Raw genomic sequence first — 27,604 nt, 5'->3', positions numbered from 1 at the left:
ATGCAGGATCAGCCTAGAGCATCCCTGACAGGTGTTTGTCCAGTCGCTTCTTAAAGATGGGAACAAGTCATGATGGAAACAAATTTTGAATTAGGGACTTCCAGATTTGTAGCTCCGTTTCTTAGCTACCATGCTCTACCTAGAAAGAAATAAAGTACTCACTAGGTGTGCCAAAAAAAATATTTTTTCCTGATTCGGGTTTATCAGACCCCAAAAATATCGGTATTCCTGAATATTCCTGAATCCCAGTATCGGTATTGTATTGGGATTCTGGTAAGTATTCAGGAAGCCCAAATTTATTCGGCTGCATTAATGCCCTAAGGGAACCATCCCCGTAGGGTATAATGGAGTTCAGAAGGCATTTAAACTTTAAATGTCTTCTGAGTTCACTTGCCGAGTCTCACTACTGCCCCAGCATGACTCATTGAATTCAGAAGGAAATGCCTTCTAGCCATGCCCAAATAAAAGTTGAACATTATCGGCTTTTATTTGGGCGCAGCTGCAGTGGCTCAAGTGGTTAAGATGCTGAACTGCAGGCTGGAAGGTCAGTAGTTCAGCAGTTCGAGACCCGAGTGCTGCATGACGGAGTGAGCTCCCGTCTCTGGTTCCAGCTCCTGCCAAACTAGCAGTTCGAAAGCAAGAAATTGCAAGTGGATAAATAGGTACCGCTTCGGTGGGAAGGTAACAGTGTTCGTTGTGCCTTGGCATTTAGTCATGCTGGCCACACGACCACAGAAATGTCTTCGGACAGTGCTGGCTCTTTGGCTTGGAAACGGAGATGAGCACTGCAGCCCTAGAGTTGGATTCGACTGGCTTTCGAGCAAGGGAAACCTTTACCTTTACCTATTTTGGTAGCCGAATCAGATTCTCTAATCTGATTCGTCTGAATAAATACCCGAAAAATTTATTTGTCTCAGTATATACCGAGCACACACCCCTAGTGCTCACTTTGTGAATATATTTCTAAAATAAATCCTAGATATGCCATTCTTTATTGCTAAAAATAGTTGTGTTAATATGGACAACCTTCTGTTCTTGAGACTCCACACTTTGAATGCTTTCAGAGTTGTGTTTATTGGGTTAATTTGTTCCTAATCCAGACAACAAATAATGGCAGCACTGAATTCCCAGACTGCTGTCCAGTTCCAACAGTATGCAGCCCAGCAGTACCCAGGCAACTATGAACAGCAGCAGATCCTAATTCGTCAGCTCCAAGAACAGCATTATCAACAGTACATGCAACAGCTTTACCAGGTCCAACTTGCACAGCAACAGGTACAGTAGCCTTTGGGCAAGCTGTCTAAGCAATGCTGCTTTTGAAACAGTAGTGTGCCATGTCCCTTCTGAGTCTTTGGGGGGACAACTCATCTACTTTGCAAGTAACAATGAAGGTGACATTTGCATTTCTAATATCGCATCAGGCCTACATATTAAAAACCTTTGTTAATGTTTAATGTGTCCACTAGTTTCCCATCTCCTCTGAAGATTCAGAATGCATTTTAAGTAAGACTATGATCATTGGTGTTATCTATGTTGACTGTGGTAAACACCCACAGTCCTTTCTAGAACTGGCAGAAGCTGGTGTCTGATATTAGAAAATAAGTAGATGCCCTTTCCCTCTTGCAGGGTGTGGCTTAGAGTGCCTTCATTCCTGAGCCGCTGCTGTAGTTACTCAGAAAGAGGCCAAACTACCTGACAGGAACTCTCCCCCTTCCATTTGGTGAAAGTAGATTTATTTTGTACTACTGGCACGTGAACAGCAGTGTCTTCCTCTTGGCTGCCCATTAGCCAGAGTAAGTTATGGAATGTCTAAGTGAAGGGAAAGAAGCTGTGCAATTTTAAGGTGAGGTACCATTAGCATCAATGGGAAATAATAATTTGCCAGAGGAAGGGCTTGCCAGTAACTTAGCATATCCATGCTTGCAGCAGAAAAGCATGGTAGAATGGAATTCTGATCATTGGACATATTGCATAAAAATGAGACACAAGAAAAGGACGGAATAATAGCTGTTCAGCTTTAATCTTCATCAATGCTCAGTCTCCAAGTGCAAATCAAGCCTCTGCAACTTTGTGTTGTCGCTTCCTTGACATAGCTTTAGATGCTATTGCTACGTAGTATCCCTTCATAGGAGGAGTCTTGATGTATCAGAAGAATCGCGTATCCTCTTTAGATTCAGAGGCCAAAGCCTCCCTGGTACTACCCTCTTGCAACTGTCATTCAGAGGTATACTGCTGCTGAAAATGGAGACTTAATTTAGCCATCGTGGCTAATAGCCATTGTACCTTTAATCTGTGAATACGTCTAATCCTCCTAAATTAATAGCCACTGCTGCATTCTAAGAGCTGTTCAGTATCCTCTATTTATGTTATTTATATTCTGCCTTTCTCATTGAGATTCAAGGTGGAGTACGTAACATAAGTCAGTGCAGTCAGTAGAATAAGACATCTGATAAGCAAAATAGCAATACTAGGATTGCAGAAATCTTAACAAAGCGTAAGCATGAGACATTATAGGCTGGTGTCCTCTGCAAGCGAGGCCACTTTGCTTCTCACTCTCAATTCTAGATCATTCATAAACAAATTAAGAAGCACTTGTCCTAATACAGACCCCTAATACTGTGGCCACTAACAGTGTGCAAGGCACTTGATTGGCCTCAGACTACCTTCATGGACTAGTCATCTTTTGCCTCATTTTTAAAATTCTGCCAGTGTCCTATCCCCTAAGTTTGACTGATGGTGCACATGTATATCTGCAATCCCAAGACTCCGCAGGTAAAGAAGGAAATGTTGTCTCAACAGTTGATTCTACATATTTGCCGCTGCGTGTTTCCTGCCCATCCTACCATGTAACTCCCTTAGGATATATATACTCAGATCGCTTATTGCCATTATGCTTTTCAATTTGTAGGCGGCTTTACAAAAACAGCAAGAAGCGGCAGCTGCAGCAGGAGCTTTAGCAACTTCGGCTTCAAAGGTGAATTTGGCTGCCACAGGAGAAATACCATCTGTCAATGGACAGGTCAATGTACACACGGACAACCCTGAAAAAGATCTGGAAACAGATGCTTTAGAAGAAGCACTAGAGAATGGACCAAAAGGTATGAGCAAAGATGCTTGGAAGAGAAACGGCAAAACTTTTTCTGTGGAAGCCGAACAGAGAGGGCACACTCTGACCTTCTGGTTATGGGGCGATAAATTCTGTGCATCAGTAGCAATCTGTTACAGAAGGAATAGAACAAGGCTGGAGGTAGTGTGGGTTCCTGTTTCAACACAGTTCATAATTGATTGTTAAAAGGCCCCTGAACCCCAGTTTGTGAAATGTTGCTGTAGGAGAATGTGAGGTGTGGGTGGGATGAGATTAGTTGCTTTGGGCCTGAGAGGATGGTGTGTAAGGGCTAGTATGGGTGGCTTTGTGGGAGGCTTTATAGAATTCCCTCCTGTTTGGAGCAGCACTCTCCTATGGCCCCCTCTGCCCTACTCCAGCACAATTATGTGTCCAGGTGTTAATAGCTCATCTCACATTTGTTTTTCATTTCCTGTTTTTAGACTCAGTTCCTGTTATAGCAGCACCATCCATGTGGACACGACCCCAGATTGCAGATTTCAAAGAGAAGATTCGCCAGGATGCAGACTCAGTGATCACCGTTGGCAGAGGAGAAGTGGTGACGGTTCGTGTACCCACCCATGAAGAAGGCTCCTATCTCTTCTGGGAGTTTGCTACAGACAATTATGACATTGGTTTTGGAGTGTATTTTGAATGGACAGATTCGCCTAACACAGCAGTCAGCGTACATGTTAGTGAATCCAGTGAGGATGAGGACGAGGATGAAGGTATCTCATATTGTCAGCAGGGGTTTTAGTGATCAGTTTGTATCTCATGCAAGAAAGTTGCAAAGTTTTGTATGTTTTAAATGTTGAGTTTGGTGGGGGGGGGGTGGAAGTGGAAAATTGGTTTTGGTGTGTGGGGAAAGAAAGGGAGCGAGTGAGGAGCAGCTCAGGAATTTTGTTGTGCTGTATGTCATGGGCAAAGAGTTATCGCTGTGGGTCTTCAGGAGCTGGTGAGTAGGGTGTACCAGCCTGTGACCACTACTGTCACTAACCTTATGTAGCTCTTGCAGTAGCAAAGTTTGCTCATTGGTGGGTCTGCTAGTATGTCACCTGAATCCTCATCAAATGGTGACAATCAGTGCAAATTAAAATTCAACAGGAGAACTATCCTTGTTGCTTTTGTAGTTTGACATATCACTGCCTTATTGAAAACCAGCCTAGCTCTCTATTGTGGGCATGGAGCCAAGCAGACCTAACTACTTAATGCTTAAACACTAGCTTCTGAGATATAGTTTCAGAAGTATGTGGTTTTCTGTGCTGGCCCTTTATCTGTTTTTCAGATTTCCACTGTCTGATTTTACTATCTTTCAACTGCTTAGCCATTCTTCTTCCTTACACTTGCTGGTACTGAGACTTCAAAGATCCTCCTTTTTCTGAGCTCTTGTATTCATAATCTGCTCGGAGACTCTTCCTTTGCCTCAGTCACTGGAGAAGGCCTCTGTTGTGGGACCATTACCCAGACATTTACAACTTACTGTACTGTAGTGCACTTTATGCTTTCCATAGAGTGCCCCGTTCTAAAACCATGATTCAAAAAAGCATAAAGCTGGGCCTTGCAGCGTGGGATGAAAGGACACTGGAGGATCTTAGAACTATATGGGGGTGACTTCCTGCTAACTGCAGTTTGGTACTAAGTTCTTGCCAACTTTCATATAGTTCACATGTAGCATGAACACAGGAGCTAGCTGCTCTGCCTGCTGTTAGGATCTTCATTTGCTTCATTCTCCAGTTTCAGTTGAGTAAAATGTTAAAATAAATAGTGAGCATTCTTTGAATACTCCCTTGGGCAAGCTTTCAGAAACCTTTGTGATAGCAATAAGCAGTGCCCTGTATTTCAGAAGAAGCTGCAGGAGCAGAGCACTGCTATAAATTAGCCCAATTAGACCAGTGCTTCTTCTAAGCTGTGGAGTCCTGTGAGCAAAAATTCTTCTTTGTGAGCAACTGGCATTAAAGTTGTGAGGGAGCGATTTGGCTACTGCATAAATTAGTTTGCTCTGGAGCCATCCTTCCTGAGCGAAGACAAAAATGTGTGAGCCGGTGGCTAAAAAACTGTGAGCTAGCTCACACTGACTCAGCTTAGAGGGAACACTGAATTAGACCATTAAAAAAAATCAGTGCATAAAAGCAGAATTTTTAGAGAGTGGTGAAGTCATTGAGGAACTCTGATCCCATTGGCATCTATAGAATGTAAAAACTGGTCGCTGGCAATGTTCTCAGAAATTGGTTTAAAGAAATTTTTGAAATTTCCAACGACGATCAGCTATAAACCCCACGCTACAGGCCACAAGCAATCTGTCCAGTTGCATGATTTTCTAATTTTAATAGATATGGTATGTTTTAGACTAACTTTGAATTCCCTCTGAAGGCTCACAGCTATGCCTTCCAGAGTATCATTTATTGTTCTCCAGTATTGGTAGAAACATGGTAATCAGAGGGGAAACACAAACTGTTAAAAAAGGGTGAAATGATGGAACCAGCTGTAAATTTATTTATTTAGATTTTTATCCGGCCTCTTTCCAGGCAATCTGGGCTTGGGGTGGTTAACAACAGAAGTACAAAACATAAATAAAAAATACAAATATTCTGTAAAATGATTTAACACACTGGCACTCTGGCATGATGATCAAGCATGATGATCAGACCCAGTAAGATTGCCTCAGTGGAATGCCTGGAGGAATAATTGCATCTTACAGGCCCTGTGGAACCTAGACAGAAGTCCCACAGGGCTTGAATGTCTTCAGACAGAGCATCCTACCAGGTTGTGGCCACAATGGGAAAATCCCTTGTTTTGGTTGAAGTTAAACCAGCTACCCAAGGGCCAGGCACCACCAGAAGTCCACATGAAGCAGAACATAAGCACTGCGGGGGTTCATAATGCTCTTTATCTGTGCTGGCCAAGCTTGTGCGTCAGGATTGCTGTTCTCTGATTTCTGTGCCGAACTTGTCACAAGGGTTAACTTTAGTTGTTTTCGTCAAAACCTTGATGTACTAAAGCCCTAACTGATGATCTTGCTCCACATTATTTGTTGTGAACGTTTTATTAATCAGCAGTTTTTTTTTCAAGTAGTGCTAGCACAGATGTGGTTATGTGTTTTTGGCTTTGTTGTGAGAGAACTTGCTTCTGAGTTTTGATGCTCCTTGGTAAATTAATCAGCACTGCCTACAAATAATTGGGTGTGGGAGCTCTGTGATGTAGGGGCATCAAGACAACTTGTATGTTGTGACTAATAGTCTGTTTCTGACTCTTCTCAGAAAATGCCAGCAATGAAGAAAAAGCCAAAAAGAATGCCAACAAGCCTCAACTAGATGAAATAGTGCCTGTGTACAGACGAGACTGTCACGAAGAAGTATACGCTGGCAGCCATCAGTACCCAGGGAAAGGAGTCTATCTTCTTAAATTTGACAACTCTTACTCACTATGGAGGTCAAAAACAGTTTACTACAGAGTCTATTATACTAGATAAAGATCTTGCTGCAGTGTCAGAGTCTGGGGCTGTGCAGAAGATGTCATGTTATTTGAAACTTCCTTCAAGCATACTGGAACTTTTGACTCTATTACCCTGTCTGGTGTATCTGTATGGGGTTTCTTGTGCGTGCGTGTGTGTGAACGTTGACACTGGGAGTTGGTCTTTCTTCTGCAGCCTCAGTGTTGATGCAGGTTTAATGGGGTTAGGCAGGATCTTCTTTGTCCTTTCTGGTGAGGTGGCTGTGCCAGATTGAAGACAGAAGGTCATGCAAGCAGACATGTTGACCTTTTCAAAACCCCTTCAACTTGAACACACAAATATAAAAGGGAGATGGTTCATTGATGGTGGTCAGTATGGCATTGCCTGACCTATATGAGTTGAACGTTTTAAAAAAACCTGTTAACTGTTCATTTGAGGGTACCAGCCTTATTGGGGGGGGGGAGGATGGATACGATCTGCACTGTAGCAAGCAAGTTTCTTAAAACTGTATTTGAATGTCAGATTTTTACACCATTAAACTTGAAACTTTAGTGGATGCAGTTCAGAAGCCAGTTGTCTCATGTCTGTTCTCATTCAAGAAGTGTATATTTCAGAGAATCCTCTTGCTTTGATTTTCACATTGGAATATTTAATCTTGGGTGTCACAGGTGACTAAATTGATATTCTTGGTTTCTTCTACATTTGCTGCTAATCCTGATACCAGGTTTTGTGCAGGATTATGGCTTCATACTAGTACATAACTGAATTAACATTTGGATTAGCCTCTAGAATTCTCTTGTACCTTGCCACACTAAAATGAATAGGAGCTGCTCTTGTGCAACTCCTATTCTATTGGGAACAAGGGAGATATGTGCAGGAGACATCCCTGCCGAAGTTCGTGTCTTCTGAAACTGAACCCAATTGTCTGCACAGTTTTTTGTAGTCTGTTTTGGGCCTTTTGATACACCTTAGTTTGCACTTTGTGCATTTACTTAATTTAAAAGTGTCTGCAATGTTGTAGGAATTAATGTTTGAGTAATCACTGCCACAAACACACTAACAAACACACTTGTTTATTGAGGTTACATTTGTGCACTCATTCTGGGCCCTTTAATTCTAGGTAATTAAGTGTTGAAAAGAAATGTAAAATGTTTTTTTCAGATATACAAGTAGTAGTCTAATTTGTGTAACATTTTAGAGAAAAACTGCAAAATTGTGTATTTGTTCAGTAGTGACAAAAGGCAGGTGGTTTCCTGATCTGTATTTGCAGCAGCAGAACAACCTTTGCATGGAACCATGGGTTGCATCCTAACAGCATGATGGATACTTCTATGAGCTGGAGTCTACTGCAGGCACTCTGTGTTGCTCCTTAGGGTCCACTGACACCCTCCCCTGGCTACATTGGGTGGAGCACAGCAGGCCGCAGTGGGAAAGGATAGTGGGAATGTCCCATTCTTCACTCGTGGTGCTTAGAATCCAACCCCATGTTTCCAAGAAGCAAGATGGAGTTCTGGTATTTCAGAAATAACTTGTGTTATGCATGAGGAATGCAGTCCCCTCTTCTCCTCTTCTTTACAGTAGAATTTACATGAATTAGCGGCAAGCATCTGCTCCATTACAAATGGGTCTGCTGGAATTTTGGGGGTGGGGGGGGGTCTGTTTGAATACTTGTACATACATTATACATTTTTTTCCTATCACATCTTATAGAGACGGTTGTCCTGCAAAGCACTTCTTCTATCTTGTTTGATTTAGCATTATGTTACAAGCTTTTGTCTAGTTAGTGTTGCTCCAGCCATTCCGCTCTAACACTTTGTTTTAATCTGTACATAACATTGTATAAAACAATGGAATTAGGAATTAGGTAGCTTTTTAAAACCTGTATTAAAAAAGAGGTACTAATTCCATATCTCCACTTAGTTTTTTCCCCATACAAAATGATGACTTTAAAAAGAAATTGTGTTGGAGAGCAAAGTATGTTTATTGTAAACAGCAGCAATTTACTGTCAAGCTTTTGGCTATCCAAACTCCTCCTAGACTTTTAAATATTGCCTCAAACTGTGGACTAGGACAGAACAAGTGCAATTTCAAAATATCTTGGAATAATATATTGAACCTGAATTAAAGTCACTTATATGGAACTGCTTGGCTTTTTCTTAAATATTACTGACATTTCTGTGGTGAGGGAAAATATTGTATTGGAACAGACTTCTGACCCTGTCCTCCAAGTCAGAAGCACTGGGTGATCTATGGTAGCTTCATCTGCTGTCCAGGAATTCCTCCAGATTTTTGTGCCTGGTATAAATTATTCCACATGGTTTTTTATTTGCATGACTTAACTGTGGTTTTGAACATTTTTCCTACTTCCACAGCACATTACCTTGTGGAATTTGGAGCTTTGTTTGGCAGATTATAGTGACAGACATTGGGGTGGAGGAGGAAAAGAGGCACTGAAGTCTTGAAGGTAGGAGGCCGTAAATGTTGCTGTGTGTTTTGGTACTATGTGATGGCAGAAGGAGTCTTGGCAATGGTTTTGTGAGGTGCATGTTCCTCTGTTCCCTTTAAGTTGCTGTTGGAAAGGACCAGCCTACTCAATCATCAGAGGCAGGAGTTTGGGAATAATTCCGGGTGCAGAGGCCATCTCTCTGACTGAAAAGAACAATGTTGGAATCAGTCACAGGTAAGAGCAATGCAAGTTCCTGCCTTCTGTGCTAGCTGCAGCCAACAGACTGAATCCTGGAACATACATGAAGGAACTGAGCTCGACCTCCTACTTCTAGACAGGATATCTGCCCAGTGGCATCTTCACAGACAAGCCTAAATCATCCAGACCATGATATGTATGCAAACCAGCCTGCAAACAAAAAACAAAAGGGAGTGTGTCATAGGAACCTGCCAAACAAATATTTTCACATGACTCAAGAAACAGGAAAAAAAATGGGGGGGGCCCTCTGACAATTCCACATGTTGAACTAGGGTCTTGAACAAAAACACTGCAATTTAAGGGGGGGGGGAGAATAGGCACACCCTCCTACTTCTAGTTGTGGCAGTTCTTGAAGGGGGGAGGCTGAAATTAGAGAGGTACCCTGGGCTAGGAGAAACCAGCTTATACACCAACAGTCCACTGTTGTCACTGACAGTGTGTCCCTAGCCAAAAGCTCCACTCCTTGATAATTTTAACAGGTGACGCTGTAGGTATTACACCTTCCAAAATACATTTTTGACTGCTGCGCTTCCAAATCCCTTTGATCCAGCCATTAGAAAACTTCCATTAACCTTGCAGCTGTTTTAGTGAATGGCTAGTTTCTGAGCAAGTTGTTTGTCCAGCTGCTGAAGCCAGGTTTACTTGGCTTATTGCTCCTGTTAAAGTCTAACAGCGCTCTCTCAAATTTGTGCAAAGGCGCCAGGCCTTCTGGGAAGCACCAGATCGAATGTGTATTCTTAAAATTACATCTGCTGTTAAGACTGACTGCAAGAGCGACAAAGTTGTGGGACTATTGACTAGATTCTGAATTGCCATATATTTTCAAAGGAAGCTGAAATGACAAAGGAAAAAGCAGCTCATGTGCATAGCCAGGAGGCGTACTGCCTGGATCTTATTTCTGCCCCACTTTATGTCTTGGGTGGCTGTTTCAGTAACCGGCTTTCTGGTTACTCTCTACTATTTTTCTAGTCTGTTCTATTTTTCTAGTCTGTCAGTATTCAGAGTATTTACCTGCAGTTGAGATGGAATGTCTATGATCACCTTGCTATCTAACAGCCTTATGGTTTAATGGAGTCTCCTTATTTTTTTGGCCCTTCATGGCTGAGGAGCAAACAATCCAATAATCCCTTTCCCTCTTAATCATGTACCCATTAGTAGGTCCCATGTGGTACGGTATTATAGTCAGCTGCAGGTGGTGCATTTAAGATGAGGTTTTTTTACAAGTGATGCTAAGAATAACTAGTCTAAAATGGCTCCCTTCTGAATACCAGGGTAAGTGGGAGATGGCTATTTTTAATCTGAATCCACGCTGTAGTTATACTTGCTTGGGGAAACAGACACCAATAAGCCATTTTGGAAAATGGTTTAAAATGCAGTTGCTGCCAACACCTTGCCATATACATTGGGTGCCTAAGTTTGCTTCCTTTTGAGTAAGTTGGGTGGGCTAAAGCCCGGGTTGGGTGGTTGAAAGCTTTATGTAGGAAGCTTTATTTTGTTAGAATCCCAAAAATCTACCCGGGGGGGGGGACAAAAAGAAATGGTTCTCATTGTTGTTGTTCAGTCACACAGTTGAGTCCGACTCTTCACGACCCCATGGACCAGATCCCGCCAGGCCCTCCTGTCTTCCGCCGTCCTCTGAAGTTTTCTCAATTTCATGTTCGTTGCATCGATGACACTGTCTAACCATCTCATCCTTTGCCGTCCCCGTCTTCTTTGACCTTCAATCTTTCCCAGCATCAGGGTCTTCTCCAGTGAGTGCTCCCTTCTCATTTGGTGGCCAAAGTGGTGGTTCTCATTAGGTGTGGCATTATCTTGCAAGCATGTTCAGTGTGGGCTTTAACTAACAGTTCCCCTCTCCTTGAAACCAAGCATCCAGCTTCCTTCTAGCTGTAGTGGTGAAGGAGAAGTGACTGAAATGCAGGAGATGGATATCTATGGGGCCGAGTCTCTGTAGCTGAAAAGACTGAGCTGAGGGTGGAGGCAAGAGATGGTGAGGTAGACAGGAATGTATAGCCATGGACGCAGGTATGTGAAAATACATCAGCTACACAGCAGGGCACAAGCTTTGATATGCATGTTTTTTAACAGCTGAGCCACCCTGGCCAACTAGTCAAAAGGGAACTGAGGAATTGTGCCCCAAGCAGTTAGGAAGGAGCAGCTGTGTGGGGTATGTTCCCCCCCCCCCAGGATAATCATGCAAGTAATGGTCATAGAAGGCTGGAGGGGGAAGGGAATGTGGTATTATATTTCTTATATAATGGATGGTTGTTGTCAGCCACCAGGTGCGGTCCAAAATGAGATACAAAATACAGCAGGATCAGTCTAAAACCATAAAACAGCATATGCTGTAAAAGACCAAAAATAGAAACATCCTCAACCAGCACAGCCTGAACCTAAGGGGAGCAAGTAGAAATAGTAGGTTCCTTGCGAGACAGTCTGAGTGCACGACTTGCAGCTTCGAAAACATCTTCAAAGGCAGATCTAGAAAGAGCAAATTAAAGAGAGCCCCAGGGATCACCAGAATATAAGTGAGAATGTGCTGGCAGTTATTCCCTCCGTATGAAGTTATTCTCTCAAAGTTGGGGTGTAGATACTTGTGCATAGAAAGGCTTTCCGGTTCCCTCAACAGCTCTTCTGCACCTTTGCTTTGGGAGGGCTGTTCAGAATGCAACATCCTTAAAGCAGTTTTCAGAGCAGTGCAGGAGAGTGGGTGTTCAGAACATTAAAAATTTGTTGCTGCTTCACTTTGGGAGGTTGTTGAGAAATAAAAATTTTTTTTTACCTTAATGGATGGATTTTGAATGCAAATTTTCACAAGCGCAGAAAGCATGCACAGAATAATAGGGTATGGGTGTTTCCAAGATTAAATGGCTATAAGATCAATTGTTAACAATTTATTTATTTATTTATTGTTAAATTTATACCCCGCCCTCCCCAGATGGGCTGAGGGTGGCTAACAGATGGGCACGTATGCCAAATTCAACAGGTAAAAACAGAATAAAACAAGCAATGAAACGATCATTCATATAAAATTCAAGTGCTCTAGATGTCACGAATAACAGATGGGGTCACACATAACAAAGTGGTCCCAGAGCGACACGATAGACTCCAGGTGGTACAACGATCCGTCCTTCCTCCCAGGGCTGTCTCGTTCCCCGATGACACCTACTCCATTTAGTGGTGGTGGTACGGTGATGGTATAGTGATGGTGGTGGCTCCTACTCGAAAGCCTGGCGGAAGAGCTCCGTCTTACAGGCCCTGCAGAACTGCGCCAAGTCCTGCAGGGCCCGGATCTCCTCTGGGAGCTCATTCCACCAGGTAGGAGCCACCACCGAAAATGCCCCGGCCCTGGTGACAGCAAATTTAATATCTTTAGGACCTGGGGTTACCAATCGATGTTGAGTTAGATGTATGCAATAGAGCTGCTATTGGGGAGAGTTCATCAGTGGGTTCCATACAGGGGTGCTAAGGTTTCTGGCCTGGCTTTGCTTCTTGACATAAATCCTACATCTTAACTGAGCAGGACATAATGATGTTCATCATTGTCCTGTGCAGTCCTACATAGGGTACTGCACAGGCACGCAAGCCAGCTGCCAGAAGATTTCTGGTTGGCTTAGTAACAGAGCAGGAGGGGCGCCTTCCAATCGGAGCTATTGAGTCAATTTTCCTGCCTAACAGTTATGTGCTCTGGGGAGGGGCCCCTCTCCCTTCCTCAGTTCTCTTTTTGCCAGTGCTTTGAGAAGAACATTCTTCATTAGCTCAGTCCTTTTTTCATCAGAATGCCTTTATTCAAGAAGTGAATTTGGGTCATCTTCATTGAACAGGTCAATGTGCTATAATTTCTGCCAGCAATTTACCCCAAAGGCATGTGTGGACCATGCCTCCTGGCTCAAAGCAGCCTTGTGGGAGAAGGCTTTATCTACCTGAGTCAACCTGGCAGCCAAAACATCTGCCCTGGTTGAACAACTGGTCTTTTTAGCCCTCAAACTTGTAGCAGACTGCGTTTCCCACCCTCTGTCAATGGCTTCTATACAAGGGTGGATCCGAGCTGCAAATGATCCAGATCTCCAGAACGGGCCCCACCTGGATCCTCTTTGGAACCTCCCCCCAAAAAGCACAAATTGCAATTGAAGCATAAGGGCCAACAATCTGTATCTATGGATCTGACTTGCTTGGAGTTGAAGGAGTCACCTTCCAAGGAACCTAAGGAATCGGTTCTGAGATCTACTGCTGATTGTCAGGGTTCCCAGTCAATACCAGTTTATTGAGGGAGAAAGTACTTGAGACACCATAAACTCTCGTGTCAGGAATGATGAGGGAGGTGTGGGGCCCCAGGGGAATACCCCCTTTGAAAGAGACCCCCTGACACCCCCAGGCCAATGAGCAAGCACAATTAAGTGCGGGCTAATACACAACCGTTCAGGGAAGAAGTGCCTCTAGCTCCAAGGCCACCTGCAAGATAAGCACTAATCTAGCAGAATGAGTGGAGGAGGGGAGCGAGTACAATCCGTTGCTTAACCCCCCAAACCATGGCAGTGTCAGCTGACATTCTGCCCTTCCAAAGAGCCCCCCCCCCAGCTTATCAGGAAAAGACTAATGAAAGTCACGAAGGAGTCGGGGGGTGCGAACATCCGAGGCCTCCACTTGCTCCTGGTGTTGTGGCCCAAAGTCCACCCACTCCACCAAGTAGAACAAACAACGCCGTTTCAGTTTAGAGTCCAGAATCCAAGAAATTTCGAAATGTGCACCATCCACCATCGGGGGGGGGGCAATCTGGCCTCCAGGCATTCGGTCCCAGGTCCCATTTGAGAAGGCTATAGTGAAAAACAGGATGCAAATGTCTGAGGTTCTTAGGCAAAGCAAGTTCAACAGTCACATCATTTAACACACGGGTCACCGGGAATGGTCCAGTGTACTTCCACCCCAATTTCTTGCTTGGTCACAGCCCCTTGATGTTCTTGGTGGAAACATAGACAGAGTTCCCTGGTTGTAGGTTCCACCCTGGTGTCCATTTTATATCCACCTGAACTTTATAAGCAGCCTTAACCTTGTCGAGCGCCCTTTCCACCATGGGCCATACCCCTTGCAGTTTTTTACACCAGTCAGCCACCTCCCCCCCCAACTTGCTGGTCATCCCCAAGGAAGGGGAAGGGCCCCCCTTTGTAACCATACACTGCTTTGAAAGGGGACACCCCCATCGAGGAATGAAGACTGTTGTTGTAGCAGTACTCCGCAAATGGCAATAATTCCACCCAGTCATCTTGTTGGTAATTGGTGAAACAGCAAAGGAATTGTTCCAAAATCTGGTTCACCCGCTCCGTTTGGCCATCAGTCTCTGGGTGATAAGCACTGCTAAGGACCCGCTCCACCCCATAACCTTCAACAGCTCCCCCCAGAACTTTGCCACGAACTGGGAATCCCGGTCTGACACGACCTTGCGAGGCGGGGCTATGGACCGCATGCTGCATGAACTCTTTGGCCAGAGTCCATGCCGACGAGGAAGGGAAAGGGCCCCCCTTTGTAACCATACACTGCTTTGAAAGGGGACACCCCCATCGAGGAATGAAGACTGTTGTTGTAGCAGTACTCCGCAAATGGCAATAATTCCACCCAGTAATTGGTGAAACAGCGAAGGAATTGTTCCAAAATCTGGTTCACCCGCTCCATTTGGCCATCAGTCTCCGGGTGATAAGCACTGCTAAGGGCCCGCTCCACCCCATAACCTTCAACAGCTCCCCCCAGAACTTTGCCACGAACTGGGAATCCCGGTCTGACACGACGTTGCGAGGCGGGGGTATGGAGATGGACCGCATGCTGCATGAACTCTTTAGCCAGGGTCCATGCCGACAGCAGCTTGCCAAACGGGACAAAATGTGCTTGCTTGGAAAACAAATCCACCACCACCCAAATCACAGTCTTCCCTTTGCTAGGAGGAAGATCCGTTATAAAATCCATGGAGGTCACTTCCCAGAGTTGGCCTGGAGTGGGGAGTGGTTGCAAGAATCTCGGGGGCTTCCCAGGGCGGGGCTTGCACATGATGCAGGTTTGGCACGACTGTACAAATAGGGAAATGTCTTTGCGCATTCTCAGCCACCAGAACTGACGCTGAAGAAGGTGGAGGGTTTTCACATAACCCAGACGACCCACTAGCCTAGAGCCGTGAGCCGCTGCCATAACCTCAGCCCGCAAGGAGCTGGGGATGAACAGTCTATGCCCTTGATACCAACAGCTGTTGCTTCGTTGTTCCAAGCCCCCATCCCCCTCCACGACCGCACGGTCCTCCTCTGAGAATTCCATGGCGAACTTCAATTCCCAGCCTCCCTCGGGCCCCTCCCCTCAAGCCTTCGCCTGGGCTTGGGTGGTAACAGCTCCTCCCAGCTGAGTGGGCGTGAACATAGAGTCAGTGACACCCTCCCTTTGGCTGTCGTTTTGGGGAAGGTGGGTGAGGGCGTCCACAAGGGAATTTGACTTCTCGGAAACATGATGGAGGGTGAAGTGAAACTTGGAGAAGAACTCTGTCCAGCGCACTTGCTTAGCATTCAGATTATGAGGGGTGCGTAACGCCTCTAAATGTTTATGGTCCGACCACACCTCAAAAGGCACCCTGGTCCCCTCCAGCCAGTGTCTCCACGTTGACAAAGCCAGCTTGATTGCCCCCGCTTCTTTATCCCACACAGACCAATTACGTTCGGTCGAGTTAAACTTGTGGGACACATAAGCCAGATCACATCAATAGGCACCAGACCTAAGGACAAAATACTGGGGTGGCTCTACCTGGATGCTCCAGGGATAGTAGCCTTCCCTCTTCTCAAGGGAATCCTAGAAATGGCAAGATCTGTTTCGGGGAAATGGTAATCCATTCCTGCCACTTCTCATAAGGTGGAGAACATGTACAGGGTGCAGCAAGAAGGCTGTCCCTTCATTTTTAACCATCGTACTCCATTCTCTTTGACAGCAGTGGAGATGTAGGCTAAACAGAGAGTGGGCACATACTCAGCCCTAGCAGATAAGGAGGGCAGAAAGATTGAGGCCTTAAGTCACAAGGCATATTCTTCATCTTCTCTGACCCTCAGAATAGCAAATTACCAGGCCATAATGACTTTTCCTATGGGAAAAACCACACCTTACCTGGACCAGTTTCCTGACAACAAAAAATCCTTAGCCAAGGTTATCTAGCTTGAGGCCCTCAGGTTATCCAAACAACAATGGAATACATGCAGCGGATGCATCAGTTTGCGCTATGGCTTCCTCCATAATTCTTAGGAGGCATGCCTGGCTAAGATCAACGGCTCTCCCACCAGAGACACATGCTCAGGTAGAGGACCTACCTTTTGAAGGCGCGTCCCCCTTCTCCATCAGGACTGATGTATTTCTCCAACAGATCAAGAAAAACTGTCAGCATGATCCTTTGGCACAATGCAGGCTCAGACCTAGGCTTGCCAAGTCCCCCCGGGGGGTGGGGAAACCCCCGCCCGAGAGGCCCGTTACCCGCCGGTGGTGGATCGGGCCCCGGGGGGAACCCCACCCCCAAAGCACGTGACGTGCCCGGCGTCAGCACGTCACCCGGAAGTGACGCAGTCACATCGGGTGCGTTGGGGGCGGGGCCACGGTCATTCGAGGGAAAACTCTATGGTTTTCCCTCGGATGATTGTGGCCCTGCCCTGGCGTGCCCGACGTGGTTGCGGTGCGTGCGCTCCCGGAACGAAGCTGGAGTCCCCCGCTGTACATACAGCGGGGACTTGGCAACCCTACTCAGACCTCATCCTACAAACCCAAGTCCCACTCCAGGTTTCAAGCATCTTACCAGAGCTTTTAACGCCCATACCAACAGCATACATTTTAGTATCCTAATCAGAGCCCTTCTTCCCAGCCTCCCAAACAGGCTTGGCACAGTTCTAGTTTGAGACCCAGACCTGGTCCCAGTCAGCAGCCTTCCAAGGGAACTGATGCAGGCCCCCAAACCTGCTTTCTGACTATCAACAGCATCACAGCCAGGTTTTTTTGCCAGAATGGTCAGTCCAGAATGGCACGAGATTACCTCAGACGTGGGTCTTGAGCATTATCGAGAAAGGTTACCGCATTGAATTTGTCCACTTACCACTGTTAACATTGCTTCACCAGGCAATTGATAATGTTTTTCCGGAATTGTTCCCAGAATTAAATGCCCTATTAGAAAAGGACGCAATTCAGGGTTTATCTCCCAATGAGTCCGTGTTTGGTCACTATTGTACATTTTTCTTCATTAATAGAAAGGATAGGGGCCTACACCCTATTTTGAATCAATGGGGTCTTAATTTCTTCTTAAAAGTTAGAAATTCAGGATGGTCTCCTTACACTCTGTGTCACATTTACTCAACCCAGGAGGTTGGTTTGCGGTCTTGGATTTCCAAGACATGTATTTTCACATTGCTGTTCACCCTGAACACAGAAAATACCTAAAACTCAAGGAGTCCCGTATGAGTACCGGGTTCTCCCTCTTGGTTTGGCCACTGCTTCTCACATTTTTACAAAATGTATGGCAGCAGAGGTAGCTTACTTACGGTCACAGGGATGTTCTGTCTTTCCTTGTTTGGCTGACTTGTTATTTATTGCCCCTTCTGAACCTGAATTACAAAAACAGGTGTCGCTAACCCTGGAGACATGCCAGAGTTTAGGTTTATGAGTTAATTGGAAAAAATCCAACCTCGTCCCCTCTCAACAAGCATCCTTTATTAGTGCTTGGCTAGACTTTACTGTAGCTAGAGTTTTCCTGCCAAAAGACAAGGCTTTATCTGTAAAAACTCTGGCTAACCATTTTATTTCAAGCAGGTTTTAAAGGGCTATTAACATTCAGAGACTCCTGGGACAAATGGCTTCCACACCTCTGTGGTCCCATTTGTTCAGCTCAGGATGAGACCTCCACAGAACTGGTTCCTATGACTGTTTAATCGTGCTGTTCATTCCCAAGCCCAGCATTTCTCCATTCCAAGAAGGGCTGTAAGGGGCTTACGATGGTGGACCAGTGAGGCTAACCTGCTACCAGGTGTTCCATTTGGGTTCCTTTCTCCACAAGTCACTTAAACAACAGATGCCTCCCTCTCAGGCTGGGGTGCTCATTGTGGGGATAAGTGTGTTAGAGACACGTCGTTGGAAATGAAAAGAGGCCTGCACATTAACCTCTTAGAACTGAAAGCTATTCATTTTGCCCTAAATTCCTTTGCAGCTCTTCTTTGTGGGAAGGTGGTCCAGATTCAAACAAACAACACCACAGCTATGCTCTATATCAACAAGCAAGGGGGTACCGCTTCCCTCCCTGTATGCCAGGAGGCCACTGCCATTTGGGAATGGGCATTTATGAACCAGACATCCCTTCAAACCATCCACATTGATGGGTCTGAGAACATCACAGCGGACTTAGCAGTTGGGGGAACTCACACACAAGTGGTCCATACACCAGAATTACATATCTCCCATCTTTGCTCAATGGGGCTTCCCAACAGGGGACCTGTTTGCTACAAGGTTCAACACCAGGGCCCCCCTCTTCTGCTCAAGGGCCAGTCTAGATCCACTCTCTCTAGGGGATGCCTTCCAATTAATTTGGACTCAAACCTTATTTTATGCCTTCTCTCCCATCCCTCTGATATGGAGGACAGTTGACAAGTTAGTCAGGGACAACTCCCACTGTATCCTAATTACCCCTTTCTGGATGAGGCAGATGTGGTTCCAGGTCCTATTACACAGATCAAGGGGTGTAATTACTCATCTACCTCAGGTTCCAGACCTATTGATTTTACAAGGTACTTCCCACCCACAGGTGGGGAAGTTGCACCTGACTGCCTGGTTGCTAACTCCAGTGACCAAACCTTCTCTGAGTCAGTGAGGTCAGTTCTGGTCAATGCCCGCAGACCTTTGACCAGACTCACAAATGGAGGCATTTCACCCTTTGGTCAAGGGACAGGGAGGTCCCTCCTACTAACTACCCATTATCTCTGGTTTTAGAATATTTACTGTCCTTAAAGAACTCAAATTTATCAGTGTCTTCTATTAACGTCCATCTAATGGCAGTCTCTGTCTTTCATGTTCAGGTAAAGGGTAAATCTGTCTTCTCACATGAAGTTTCAAAGAGGTTCCTCAAGGATACCCATTATACCTCAATGGTCTCTGTCCCTTGTGCTGACTCATTGAATGCAACCTCCTTTTAAACATTTGGCCACTTGTTTCCTGGATAACCTTTATTTGAAGGTGTCCTTCTTCGTTGTGATTACACCTCCCAGGAGGGTCAGAGAGATCACAGCCCTCAGAGTGGGCTACCCTTTTTATAAAGTTTCATGACCAAAGAGTGCTTCTAAGACCCAGCATTCGCTTTTTACCCAAGGTGGTTTCTAGATTCCACCTGAGTCAGGATATTTCACTTCCCACCCTTTTCCCACACTCATTATCTATAGCTGAGAAATGACTACATACACGAGATGTGAAACGTACATTATTATTTTATTTAAAGAGGACATGGGAATTCAGAAAGGTCCCACAGTTACTTGTTTGCTTTGCTGGCCCCTTGAAAGGAAAGGCAGCATCTGCTCAGACGGTATCCAGATGGATCGTCTCCACTATCAGGAGAGCCTACGAACGGGCATCAGTGGACTGTCCATTACAAATAAGGGGACACTCCGTGACAGCCCAGGCAACATCTCCTACCTTCTGAAGAGGCATTCCTTTGGGTGATATTTGCAGGGCAGCAACCTGGTCGTCTGCAGACACCTTTATTAAACACTACTCTGTGGATGTGAACACAACAAGGGAGACATCAGTGGGGACAGCAGTTCTGCAGCCTATAATTCAGTAAATGGCTCACCCCACCTCCTGGTAAGCCAGTTTGCTAGTCTCTCATGTGGGACTGCACAGGACCACAATGATGAAAACAGTGTTGCACTTACCTGTAACTGTTGTTCATCTAGTTGTCTCTTTGCGGGCACACATCCCTCCTTCCTACTCCCCTGTGAGCTATGGTGGCTGAGGCAACCACTAGTACCCCTGACTACCCCTCAGAGACTGAGGAACCAAGTATCTAGCCCTACCAGGTATTAATCAAGAAGTCATCCTTGCAAGGTAGGATATTTGCAAGTTGAGTTCCAAACACAATTACTTGGGCAGCTGTAGCCAAAATAAGGCAAGGTACTGGGTTTAAATCGAAGCCCCCACTGTGACAGAATGGACCTACTCTAGCCTGCAGGCCCTATTTCACCCTGCCCTCCAAGGTTTTCCCAACACCTGGAGAGCCTTTTCTTTCTCTCACAGGTAACCCGCCACAACCACCTGATGCTTGTAAGGAATTGCCCACTGGAAGGGTCAGGACTCCTAGCTTCCTCCCAAGATCTGAGGCCTTGCCTCTGTGTCTCCCGCTGGCCAATACCTGGTCACCATGGGGACAGTTTACTGCCTTGTGCACCCTTGGAGGAATAGCTGCTTGTCAACTGCCTGCCTTCCCTGGTGCTCCTTTTAAAATAGTGTGTCCAAGACAGTGGAGGTCTGTGTGGTACAGAGAACCACTACCAGCATCAAAAGTTATAAAGTATTTTAAAAAGAAAATGTTCACAAGTGTACTTTTAGCACAGCACCAGATTGAGCAAAAGATTAAAAAGAAATGGGTAAAAAGCAATTCCTCTGTCTGTCCCTCTCTCTATACATGCCATATCAGATGTTAAAATATAGAACAGGTTCCTTTAACTTAAGAAGTCACAGATGTCTACAGAGTCACCGTTACCTTGAAGCTTCCTTCAGCTCCTCAGGCCAGCACATGGTCAGTGACTGCTTTCTCCAGACCTCAGTTAAGAATTCTGTACGTTCTGATGGACTCAGCACAAAAGAGGCCTCCTTGTTGCTGCAATGAGTTTTTATATCTGTTTCTCCACCCGCTGACCAGGTCAGGCAGGGTAAAAAAAACCCTTTTCCTGAAGTCTCTGGAATTTTCCTTCTTGAAGTCTCTAGTATTTAATTCCTCCAAATCTGTACTCTCTGCTTGGAGAAGGGGGAAAGCTTGATCCACCCATTATCTCTCCTGCTAGATCTATTAGCATTTGTATGAAGGTGGGCTGAGGTACATCTGGAAAGCAATCGACTGACTTTCTCCTCCCTGCCTGCTCTCTGCCCAGAGAGGGTGGGGAAACCTTTTAAAAACATAAAGTGAAGGTTTTGCTCAACCTTCAAAGAAAAAAAACAATTTCTTCACAAACACCACAGAAGTATAATTAATAAGATTAATTAAAATAAGCGTGCAAAAAACATACAAGAACAGCAAAAAGCAAGGAAGAACTGTAGGAAGGTCTGTAGTTTGGCAGCTTGAGACCCTAGTGCTGCAGCTCCTACCAACCTAGCAGTTCGAAAGCAAAAAATTGCAAGTAGATAAACAGGTACCACTTCGGTGGGAAGGTAACAGCGTTCCGTGCGGCTCGATGTCTAGTCATGCCGGCCACATGACCACAGAAACGTCTTTGGACAGCACTGGCTCTTTGGCTTAGAAACAGAGATGAGCACCACCCCCTAGAGTCAGATTTGACTAGCTTTCAAGCAAGGGAAACCTTTACCTTTACTAAATAGTTAACCAAAAATAGACAGCCTTTTTGGTCCCCCGATCCAGATTTTTCTGACCAAACTGAAACAGAGTCCAGATCAAAGTCCAAGAGCAGGTATTCTGGTGGTGCAGGACCCAATCCAGACAGAAGGATGACCCAAAGAAAAGGTGTCCAGAAGGGCTGACCAAAAGAATACAAACTAGTATGATCTGGCTTTATACCAAACTGCCAGCAGCTGGCCTGATTTACATGACCACACACACTCCTGCAGCCAGTACGTGCTCCCCTCCCCCCACCCAGGGTTCCTTGCACTAACGAGATGGAAGGCTGGGGCAGAGCTCCCTCCTGGTCCATGGCCTTGAAGCGCCTATGCCCCATGATTTCATCTGCAATTGTGTCTGATTCCATCCCATTCCTTATCTCTCTTGAAACTTAAAATCTTTACATCTCAAAGAAAGGTAAAGGTAAAGGTGCCCTTGCTCGGAACCCGGTCAAATACGACTCTAGGGTTGCGGTGCTCATCTCCGTTTCAAAGCCGAAGACCCAGCGCTGTCTGAAGACGTTTCCGTGGTCATGTGGCCGGCATGACTAAACACCAAGGCGCATGGAACGCTGTTACCTTCCCACCGACGTGGTACCTATTTATCTACTTGCAATTTCTTGCTTTCGAAGCCCCAAATCCCTGAACCAAAGTTTTGAAAAGCCAAGAAACGTCTAGAGAAAGGCCAGGTGTTTTTGTTTTTTTAACAAGAAGGAGCTTGTCCTCTGGATAATGCTGGTTAATTGAGTGTTCTGGATAATCAAGTGCTGGATAACAAAGCTTTTACTGCATTACTGTTATTACTGAGATAATCACATTGTAACAACCACTCTCAGTTCAAGTCTTTAAAAACAGAATACTGTGAGACACTCAGGCTAGCGTCAGAGTGAAGTACAGTTTAACGGCACAATGACTTATTAATTGTACTGCCCACCAAATAACATCTACTTCAGTGCATGAACCAATGTTCTAACTTGGTTAGGAGGATTATCTTTTTTGGCCTTAACATATGCACAGTATGGAAGGCCAAAGACCTGCTGGGCAAAATAGAGACATTAAACACACTTTGCTCGTATGTGGCACAGAAAGGTTGTGCCCTTTTTTTTACCTCTTGACTTATGGTGCTTATCCATTGTAGAAAGTAGAGTGAACACACAATGCTATCCTGCCGCTCATCTATGTACACAATTTCCCTTTCAGCCCATTTCTCTTTTGTGCTCATTTGATACCATGAGTGAAAAAGCACTCCTCCTTCCCTTCGTTTTTCCTAATGCAATCTGCTTCTCCTTTTTATCAATTGGCCTGCAGCTGAAGGCTATGAAATGGTTTTTGTTCGGAGGGCACCCAGGGACTGGCCTATTACTTGGGCTTACTTTGTCTATTGAGGCCATGAACCATTCCAGATTGTTACCAGCCACCTTATACTCACGAACAGCAGACTTGAAACAAATTGTGCCTTTTCAGAATCAATACTCAAACAACATTTCTTTTCGTGTTCTCATGTGTTACGTAATCTCTGATTTTAAAGAACTGATATTTTAGCACAAGTAAGAAAGAGAAGAAAAGCTAATTATCATGTATTAATTACTAATAGAGAAGAAAAGCTAATTATCATGTATTAAGGCTATTATAAGGCTTTGTTAGTGGCTTTGGTGGAGGTACGTTCTGAGACTTGGGGTATGGAAGAGGCTTTTTGCCCCCAAATTCAGCTTCTGCTCTCAGTTCTGTTGGCTCTCATGTTATCTTTGGCCCTCTTATGTATCTTCAGCAGAGTGTAAACACAACTCCATGGGATTATGGAATATGTTAAAAGCCACTGTATGGAAATGGAGGCACAAGCTTTAATGGGCTCAGCTAAAGCTTTAGTTATAGATTAAAATGTGTCTAGTAGTGCCTTTGTCAGCAAAGACCTAATTCTCACCAACAGTGCATGAGGTAATAATGAACGTGTGTCTGCATTGCACCACGTCAGCGTTGGGGCAGGGGGAGCTTGCATAAATTGTTGCAGAACAGGGATATCAATTGTTGCCAAGCTCCAAAGTCAGCTCCTATATGTGAATCTGTAGGGACAGAGAGACACTTCACCTAATCTGTGGCAGGAAACACTGCATAGACACCCTCCTCTAAACTTCCCATCATTTTTCTCATTGGCTGTTTGTTGCTGGGAGGCCATGTGCACATTTTTACAACTGTACAGGTATATGTTTTTTAAAAAGTGAACCTCTAAAAACATACGGTAATGTCCAAAGCTGACCTGGATATGCTCAGTCTGTAGGATTCATGATGTGATGCTACAAGCATCCAGCAGAGGGTGCCCAACGATACTGAAACAGGGTGAAACTTATAAGAGAACAGTTATCTGAGCTCAAGCCCACTAGATACTAGAAGGTTAGAAACAGTTTCTATCAGTAACTGGCATCTACTCTTATCATTCAGTAAGCTTCTGTCTTGCTCTTTAGATTTGCATGTAAAATCCAAGAGCAGGAAACTGCCACAAAATGAGTGCATTCAGACGGGGCGTTTCTGCCGGCATAAACTGTACCGGTTGGAACCAGTGCAGTTTATGCCGGCAGAAACGCGATCACACTTACCTCCCTCACAGCGGAACCCATCGCAATACGTCTGTCCACACTCGTCTTCGGTTTGTTTTGTTTTTACTTAGTTTGCGCATGCGCATAGGTAGCCATCCATAGAATGGCGATCTTCGCACATGCGCAAAAAACCCTGTCGTACATTTAAACTTTAAAGGTAAGGACTTACCTTTAAAGTTTAAAGAGCACAGTAGCCTCCCTGAGGTCCCGGACGCCTCCGAAACGCTACAGTAAGGCCCTTTTCTCTTTTTTAAATACAAACGGCAGGGCAAAGCTTCACCCAAGCGCATATCGCCGTCCTTTAAAAAAAATGGCTGGCGAAAATCGGAAGCCTGAGGCTTCCGAACGGAAGTGGCTGTGCAACGGTGGAGAGCGATCAGACTGCGAGGTACAGCGTTTACAACCGTTGCACTCAGGATACCACCACTTGGGGACCTAGTGGCAGAGTGCAACGGTGTAAAGGGCTTTACAACGGTTTGGGACAGGAGGCAGATGTTCGCCGTCTGAACGCCGGTAAGTACAATGATTGCAACCAGCACCTATACCTTTGTAAAGCCCCCGTCTGAACGCACCCAGTGTGTGATTAGTTATCACTCACTAATGGTCATTGATTCACACTTTTGCCTTGACAATAATCCGTGGTCTTCATTTAGACAGGTTTGACTGTCTGTTGATGTTTTCAAACTAAAAGCACCAGGGCTTATACTTGTGAGAATGCTAAGCAATTAAAACATTACTGTGGCCTTTCCCCCCCAACAAAATATTCAGAGATACAGGAATAGTTCCATTAATGATGCCACTTACTTCCTTATTATTCTGTGTGATACAGAATAACAGAACTAAAGATGGATCAAAAGAAACTTTTTTTGCTACAAAAGGCCATCTGAGTTCTACTCCTTGTCTCAGACTGAATGTGTGTGTGTAGCTTTAAAAATTATTCATTAAATACAATTTCACAAGGGCAAACGCTTAAGGGCTCATGCTGGTGAACCCTGGTAGTGTAGAGGTACAGTGATGGAAAAAGGAGACCCAAATTCAAATTCTTACTCTTCCACGATGTTTATTAGAGCACTGAGTGGCAGTTGTTCTTTCTCAGCCTAACTTGCCTCAGACACTTGTGAAGATAAAATAGCATAATCTCAGGTACATCGTCCTGAACTTCTTGGACAAAAGAATGGGATTATTATTATAGAAGAAAACTAAGGGGAATGTTGGATTTAAAAAATAGTTAATAAATAGAACTAACTGGCCTGAGAACAGACTGCCTGTGGCCAATGTTCCCTGTAAGCTGCAGAGACTTGTGAGCAAAAATTCCAATTCATGAGCCAAAAGAACTATTAGCATTAAAACTGTGAGCGGGCCTGATTTGACCATCACGTAAATTAGTTTTTAATAAGATTATTACCATAACCTTTTTATAACTATAACCATAACATATTTACAGTCCACAGTAGCACCTTAAGTTACACCTTAAAGACCAACATAATGTATTCTAACAAGGCTTGGTTAGGGTTGCCAAGTTCCAGGCGGAGCCTGGAGTTCTCCAAGAATTACAACTGGTCAGCAGATCATAGAGATTGCTTCCCTTGGAGGAAATGGCAGCATGGGAAGGAAGAATCGGTGGCATCATATCCCCACTGAGCTCCCTCCTGTCCCCAAATTTCTCCCACTGCCAGGAACTTTGCAAGCTGCAGCTGGCAACCTAGCTTCGTCCACATGTGGAACATAGGTACAGGACTCGCAATAATGGGTTTGAATTATGGGCTGAAAGGTACTGGCTAAATACCAGGAATTTTCTTTGCAGCAAAAGTAGTCCAGCAGTGGAATTGGCTGTCTAGGGAGGTGGTGAGCCCCCCCCCCAGTGGCAATCTTCAAGCAGCAGGTGGACAAACACTTGTTAGGGATGCTCTAGAGGCTGATCCTGCATTGAGCAGGGGGTTGGACTAGATGGCCTGCATGGCCCCTTCCAACTCTGTGATTCCGTGATTCTACAGTCCAGCTTCAATTAATAAAATATCAGGGTGAATAGCATTTCTTCACCTTAGGAGCAAGTCTGCTGTGGTGGTGGTGGTGAGGGGGAAAGTGTACATTTTGAAAGAGAGAGGTGTGTCTAATGCTTCCTACGGTCATCACAGAAGACCCTCAGTTTGGACTTTGTGATGCTAGGCCAAGAGCATGCTTGACCCTCTTGCTGTCTTGCTGGATCCTTGCTCTTTCCCCGCAGCTTTTGGACCTATACTGCCAAGGGTCTGGAAGCCACAGAGTGTCACAACTGTGCAGCATGGAAAAGTTATTGAGGCAAAGATGGGCACTAACCAGTTTTTGCCACTTGCATGGTAGCACCAGCATGATGTGGCTCACGGAAGTGTTTAGATACTTATACATTTAATATTTTTTTTATGTGTGAGGTGGAGATGGGGTCCAATTCTGGAAACCAGGGTGGTGGTGGTCTTTGGCTTTAAACAGAAGCAGACTCGGTCAACTTTGCTCTCTTCCCCATCCCTGACATTTGAAACATCCAGACCCAAGCAATGAAGGGAATCCTCCATTAGCCTTCAAGGAGGAATCAGGAGCCCTATACTTCCCTCCCTCCATTCCAGTGAAGTGCTTGGAAGGAAGGGAGACTCAAATGCTCTCTGCCGCAGTTCTCCCTGTGTATTCATCCTGTGCTTTTGGTTGGCATTTCTCTCTGTGCTTCTCTGGAGGCTTTTCATATATCGCATCAAGAAAACTGACATGATAAAACAAGGCCCCCTGGTGGTAAACCCAACTGCTGCTTCTTCCCTACTGAGCTTGAATGCAGCCCTGTGAGGCGACCACACCTAACAGTTCTCGTGTCTGTTGACAGCTTTTGCAATTCTGCTCCCCTGGAACCATGCCCCCTCCAGGGCCAGTCTGGTGTCTTGTATAAGTGTTTGCTTCTTGACAGAAAAGTTAGTATTGTATCCCTCCTGCTGCTGCTGCTTAAAGTCAGGCTGGGGTGGGGGTGGGTGGGAAGCAAAGCTCTCCAGCTAGTGATACTGACTAGCATTATCCCAAAACCTTTAAAAACTGTGGAAAGTATCCTTCATCCATTTTTCCCCAAATCCCATCTTCCTTCCTTCCTTCCTTCCTTCCTTCCTTCCTTCCTTCCTTCCTTCCTTCCTTCCTTCCTTCCTTCCTTCCTT

General features: G+C 45.1%; 1 protein-coding gene across 1 annotated transcript in view; it reads left to right on the top strand.

Moving 5' to 3' along the window:
- The window catches only part of ACBD3 (acyl-CoA binding domain containing 3), a 39,541-nt gene extending 32,460 nt beyond the window's left edge, over positions 1-7,081 (top strand). Inside the window, exons 5-8 of the mRNA XM_015428972.1 lie at positions 1,101-1,275; positions 2,909-3,098; positions 3,547-3,831; positions 6,361-7,081. Coding sequence (XP_015284458.1) covers positions 1,101-1,275; positions 2,909-3,098; positions 3,547-3,831; positions 6,361-6,572 — 862 coding nt within the window. The 3' untranslated portion in view covers positions 6,573-7,081. The remainder of the gene's footprint in view (positions 1-1,100; positions 1,276-2,908; positions 3,099-3,546; positions 3,832-6,360) is intronic.
- Positions 7,082-27,604: the final 20,523 nt, after the last annotated feature.

This window comes from Gekko japonicus, unplaced genomic scaffold (assembly GCF_001447785.1).
Source record: "Gekko japonicus isolate JY-2015 unplaced genomic scaffold, Gekko_japonicus_V1.1 scaffold1056, whole genome shotgun sequence".
Lineage (NCBI taxonomy): Eukaryota > Metazoa > Chordata > Lepidosauria > Squamata > Gekkonidae > Gekko > Gekko japonicus.
The sequence above is the reverse complement of the archived record's forward strand: the minus strand, read 5'-3'. Positions and strand labels throughout refer to the sequence as shown.